This window comes from Vigna radiata, chromosome 9 (assembly GCF_000741045.1).
Source record: "Vigna radiata var. radiata cultivar VC1973A chromosome 9, Vradiata_ver6, whole genome shotgun sequence".
Lineage (NCBI taxonomy): Eukaryota > Viridiplantae > Streptophyta > Magnoliopsida > Fabales > Fabaceae > Vigna > Vigna radiata.
The window spans coordinates 8,263,379-8,269,378 of NC_028359.1; the positions used below are offsets into that span (position 1 = coordinate 8,263,379).

General features: G+C 28.2%; 1 protein-coding gene across 1 annotated transcript; it reads left to right on the forward strand.

Annotated features, from left to right (window-relative positions):
• Positions 1-3,386: 3,386 nt before the first annotated feature.
• LOC106773806 (uclacyanin-3) lies at positions 3,387-4,340 on the forward strand. The gene is made up of 2 exons (XM_014660559.2): positions 3,387-3,644; positions 3,790-4,340. Exons 1-2 carry the CDS (start codon positions 3,485-3,487, stop codon positions 4,170-4,172), a joined length of 543 nt encoding a protein of 180 aa, XP_014516045.1. The 5' UTR covers positions 3,387-3,484; the 3' UTR covers positions 4,173-4,340.
• The last annotated feature ends 1,660 nt before the right edge of the window (positions 4,341-6,000 follow it).

Consider the following 6,000-nt stretch of genomic DNA (forward strand, 5'->3'; position numbering starts at 1 on the left):
AACAACCATACATTAAAATACGAGGATAAATTATAACAATAACTAGGTCAAACTTAAAAAAAATAATAATAATAACTGATAAAAGGAGCTTTCTTTTACAAAGTTTAAATATTTTCTAACACTTTTTTGGATTCATTCATCAATGGAGGCTTCATCATTCTCTCCGAGCTGTCAATTTCTCAACCTACTCCTACTTGCTTTCTACTTTTCATTTCAATATTAGTTTTTATTTATATATGTAAGTTTCTTATGTGGTTATCCTTTTTTTTTAATTGTTAAATAAACTTTTGTCTTTTTCTTTTATGTACTTTCATTATTATTATTATTATCATCATCTTCTGTAACGTGTATCGACAGAAAAAGATGATAATATTTTCTTTTATTCATGATCTCTGTTGTCTAGTTATCTAGTTCTCTGTTAAATAATTACTTTTTAAAAATTAAAAAGGAAAATCTTTGCATAATAGAAGAATTTCAATAGTTAATGAACTAAGAACAATAAATATTGAAAATAATAGGTAAAGATAAAATTCAAGAACACATAGACTTTTATTTGATATTTTTTTAATTATATTAAGTTAATCCATGCAATTGGAATTTTTACATGATGTAGAGTATCTGAGTATTAGGTGGCAATCACTACCAATAATTAATTAAAAAATATTAATGTTTAAGCATGATGGTTTAGGTATATATAATTAGTTCACGTTCCTAGTCCTTGCTTTGTTTATGTTGGTCCACATGTTTGGTAACTTTTGGAATAAATTATGAGATAAATGAATTATATATATATATATATATATATATATATATATATATATATATATATATATATATATATATATATATATATATATATATATATATATATTGAAAACGTAATACATTCCTTGCTTGCTCATCACTTGACTTTTCCAAAAATATGAATTTTATTAAAAACCATTTTCAAATGATAAATAAAATTGAAAAATTAAAATTTTATGGTGCACACCCTTTTGGTCAATAAGTCAGATTGATTCACGAATCAACCATTACATTTCTTGGATCGATTACCAGATTGATTGATAGATCGATCACTCTAATCGATTGGTAGACTGATCATCCTAATCAACTTGTAGACAGATCACACTGTTAGACTGACAAATTAACTAGTACATCCTTGGACTGATCACTTTGACCGATTGGTGAATGGACCAATACATTCTTGGGTCAATCATCATGATTGATCGGCAGACTAATTACCGTGATTAACTGATGAGCCAACAAATGCATCCTTGGATCACCTAGATCAACTGACAAGACCAACTAATGCACTTTGGAGTCAATCCCCAAACCGGTTAGCAAGACCAATTAGTTGCAAAATAAAAGTTATATTAACACTTAACCAATGATAACCGTAAAACAACTAACTAATACTAATTAAGGTATGATTAAGTAATAAGTAGGTTAATTAAAAGGTGAAAACCCATGACAATCACCGTAAATAAAGGTCTACAGTATGATTGTACACACATGCATGTATCACAACATTTAATACTCTTTTGCTCAAGCTTTATCTGACTTGAGCATTGAAATTCTTTTTGTAGTTAAATTCTGAGTGGTGTAAATGATAAGGCAAAACTTAAAGAATAATCAAAACAAGGGATGTCCAAGGAATCTTTGAGGACTATTAAGGTGAAAATCAATAGAGGGAGATAGTTTAACTTTGTATAAACACATTGTTTTCACCAAAATTGAGTTCTTTTCATAATTACACAATGTTAATTAAAACATTTATAGTTATTTAATGAAAGATAAATGGCTAATAGTGGACTATTATTATTTTACTCTAGTTCCTATTTTGTGAAAAAAGTATGAATTGATTTCTATATATTGTAATTTTGTGATAAAGTAATTTTCAATACATTGTCAAATATATATTTTTCTTAATATATAACTAAATTTGCTGTAAGTTATACCTTCAAATACAGGTAATTTATCTTTAAATCAATGAATAAAAATGTCCATTCCCAATATGGAGAATTAAAATGATTTAAATAGGCTGAGTAATATATTTGAGCTTTTACCAAAAATTTAAGATAAAGCTTCCACATGGCAAGATTATAATAATTTGCAGCACTCATAAGACCCATTTGTGTTGGTTGTTTGACTCAGTTTAGGTCATCATAATACACACAAATATGTTCTAAAAGCTTGCAATGTGAGGATTAAAGATAAGAACAAAAATGAAAAAAAAAAAGTTTGGCAAAAGAATAAAAATAGAGAATATGTTGACAATTTTTTGCTTCTGTCCTAGTTATTCCCTTCGCTAGAAACAATCATCCACAATAATAAAAATTCATTTTTTAAAACCCTAAAGAAGTCTTTGGTGTAAAGGAGAAGCAAGTTGATGGAAAAAAAATGGACTAGTTTAGAATAAAATAAAATTAATGGTATCTTATTTTAGAAATAAACTAGAAAATAAAAAATGTGAAAAAAATAAGAGACAAATTATAGAGTAAATCCTACTACTTTTAAAACTTTTTTTTTCAACTAATCTACGTTAATTTCATCATCTTTTATCTTCAAAAACATCTTTTACCCTTGATTTTCATATAAAGTTCACAGTTATTCTTTTGATAAATTAAATAAAACGGTTGAGTCAATTAAAGAATAAATGGTTTAGAATTTTAAAAGTAGGTAAAGATAGTGACTGCAATCTAAAAGTTGACAAGCACAAATAAAAAGTAAGTTGATGTATACATATACAATTGGCATTACTATGATATGATGGTGATGCATATTAACAATTTTTCTACGTGAATGCCTGCCTCTAATTATTCGTGCTTTATGTGTTAGAATTTATGAACCTTTGGTTTGAATATTCAACTATCACGACATTGCAAGCAACAGGAAAACAATATTTTGACACTATTTTAACACTGCATGCTTGTTAAAACATGATTGGACGATTTCAAATTAAAAAAAAAAATTTGGTTTTTCTCTTCCAAATATGTTCTTCCCTCAATTTTTTTTAATTTGAAATCGTCCAACTATATTTTAACACGTGCACAGTATCAAAATGGTGTAAAAAATTAGTGTCAAAATATCATTTTTTCAAGCAACATGTGTCACAACATTGTATCTGTGACATAATATTCTGAACATTCACCATCTTTATTATCTTCATTGACTAACTATGCCACTTTCCAATTTATGATTTGTACGTTAGCTTCGAAGAAGAAATTATGGGAAAAGAATCTGAATGCATTAGGTAGAAGAAAGCTGAAGAAGAGGGTGACAGACAGAGTCAATAACCACTCACTATTTTATCCACATATAGTTATACAAAGTTGGTGATACAGTAAATGGAGTTGGTGTTCTATATATATATAACCCTCCTTCCACAGCATTTCATTGTCACTGCCACACCACAGTTTCCTCTAATCACAACCTTAAACCTTGTTCTTCTCTACATTTTCTTTTGAGAAAAAAATAGACAGACATGGCTAAAGCAATTGCAGCTTCTTTCTTGGTTCTGATGCTCGGTTTTCCCACTGTCTTTGGTGTTGACTATGATGTTGGTGACAGTAATGGATGGACCTCAGGGGTTGATTACACCACCTGGGTCTCTGGGAAAACTTTCAATGTTGGTGACAATTTGGGTAAGTCTTCTTCAAGTTCTTGATATGCAGAACATCCATATGGTTCCTTTGTTTTTTCATAACTTCTGTCGTAAAACTTTTAAGATTTTCATCATGCTAAAGCTAACTAATTTGTCGCGTCTTACGTTAAAAAACAAAAAAACAGTGTTCAAGTATGATTCCAGCCATGAAGTTGATGAGGTTAATGAGAGTGGCTACAGCAGTTGCAGTTCAAGCAATCTCATCAAGAACCACAATGATGGAAACAGCAAAATTGCATTGTCTGCAACTGGGAACAGGTATTTCATATGCCCCAGAGCAGGGCACTGTGCCGGAGGCATGAAGCTGCAGATCAATGTGGTGGCTGCCAATTCCACCACCCCACCAACCACCCCTTCAACACCGTCTTCTCCGCCGTCTGAGTCAGGGACCCCTTCCACCACCAACAGTACTTCACCACCGTCAAAGCCTAACGGAGCAGTTGGAGTTTCCGGCAGCATTGGCCTTCTGGCGGCTGCTTCAGCAGTTGTTCTTGGTTTCATGGGCTAGGGAAGAGACAGTGCTTTTCATCTTTCTTCATCGATATGTTCTTCTTTTTTCTTTTTCTTTTTTTCTTTTTGAGTTGCTGTGAGCTTCATTTGATTCACATGTTTGCCTCATCATCTTCATCTTCGTGTTTATCATCATCCTTTGACTTTTCAAAACACATTTCTTCAACTTTTCCTTTCTATTTCATTTAATTATAGGGTTATGTAATAAAATCATTTTATTCTCCCATCCAATTATATAAACATTTATGCATAATAAATTATTTTTGAAAAATATACCAACAATAATTCTGATTAATCGATAAATTTTTTAATATTTTATAGATATTATTTAAATTAATTCTATTTTTGACGAGAAATTATATATTTATCAGATTCATGAGTAATATTTGATTTTTTAAATGAATTTCAGTTAGCAATTATTAACCATGAAACAATTCTATTCCACTTAAGTAGTGGTTGTTTTCACAAGAAAAAAAAAAAGAAAATAGAGATATTTTTCAAGAAAAAAAAACGAGTTTAAAAAATATTTTTCTTATTTGTTTCGATTCAAATCTGTCAAGATATCCTAATCGATCAATATTATCCATGTTGAAATTTATATTTCATTATTGTTTATAAAAATCATTTTAAAAGATTAAAAATAGAAAAAGAAAAAAAATTATCTTAATTCTTTTACCTTAATTTCTAAATTATGTAAAATTATTGTACGTGATAAAAATATAGAAAGTAGTTTAAATTAGTTATTATATTAAGAATACAACTGGCATCAAGACATTAACAATTATTTTTTAATTAGTACTTATAGATTGAGGCAACCACTACCACTACCACATGCTTATCACTTTCAATATTCAACTTTTATTTATAGATAATTATTCTTTCATAAATATTTATTTATTTGCCAAAAGATCACTGCAATAATATATTCTGTTGACAACTATGAAGTTGGTAGACTTGAAGTTTTGTAAATAAAATTTTAAATTTATTTCTTGTCAATTAGACTAGAATAGAGTAGGAAATAAAATATAAAAAAACTTGTAGATATTTAATGATATCCTTCTTTAATTATACATGAAGCTTTATATTAAAAATTTGTATTAGTAACTAATATCACATGTCATATAAATGAAACTCCAAATTGGAAAGAGATTAATATATTGTTTTGGATGAGTAATGGTGCAAAATAAATATTGATGATACCTTTATTCTTGGGATTATATGTATATATAAAGGCACATTTTTTTCAAATTTAAAAGGGCTTAAAGACAACTAGATGGATTAATTAGGTATGGTGAAATTAATTATAAACTCCTATCACAGGTTTCAAACTCATAAAATGGTTTGTGTGGGTCCCACATCATCTATCACTTTTTACCACTTTTTATTCTTTATAAAGTAATATACTATAACATATTTTTACCTTCATTTAATACAGAGTATAAAAGTAAAATATCATAAAAATGTAAAATTTTGTATTTTTTCAAGAAAGAAAAAAGATAAAAAATAAAAAAGGATACTTTTAAATGAATATAAAAAAGTTAAGTATGTTAAAAAATTATTTTTCTTCTTTATATAATCGCAACTTCAACTCCTCTACCACCATAACTTAACCTGTAATTATAGATTAAATTTTCAATTATGAAGTTCTAATGTCAACACTCTGGCAAAAATATTCAAGTTTTATGGATACTTACAAAGACATTGGTGAAAGACTTTTGCAAGCAAATTATACTTAATTATAACCTAACCCTAAGACTTATACTATGAATTACATTTTAATTTACATGTAAGATTTTCAATTACGGAGTTTTAATGTTAAGATTTGT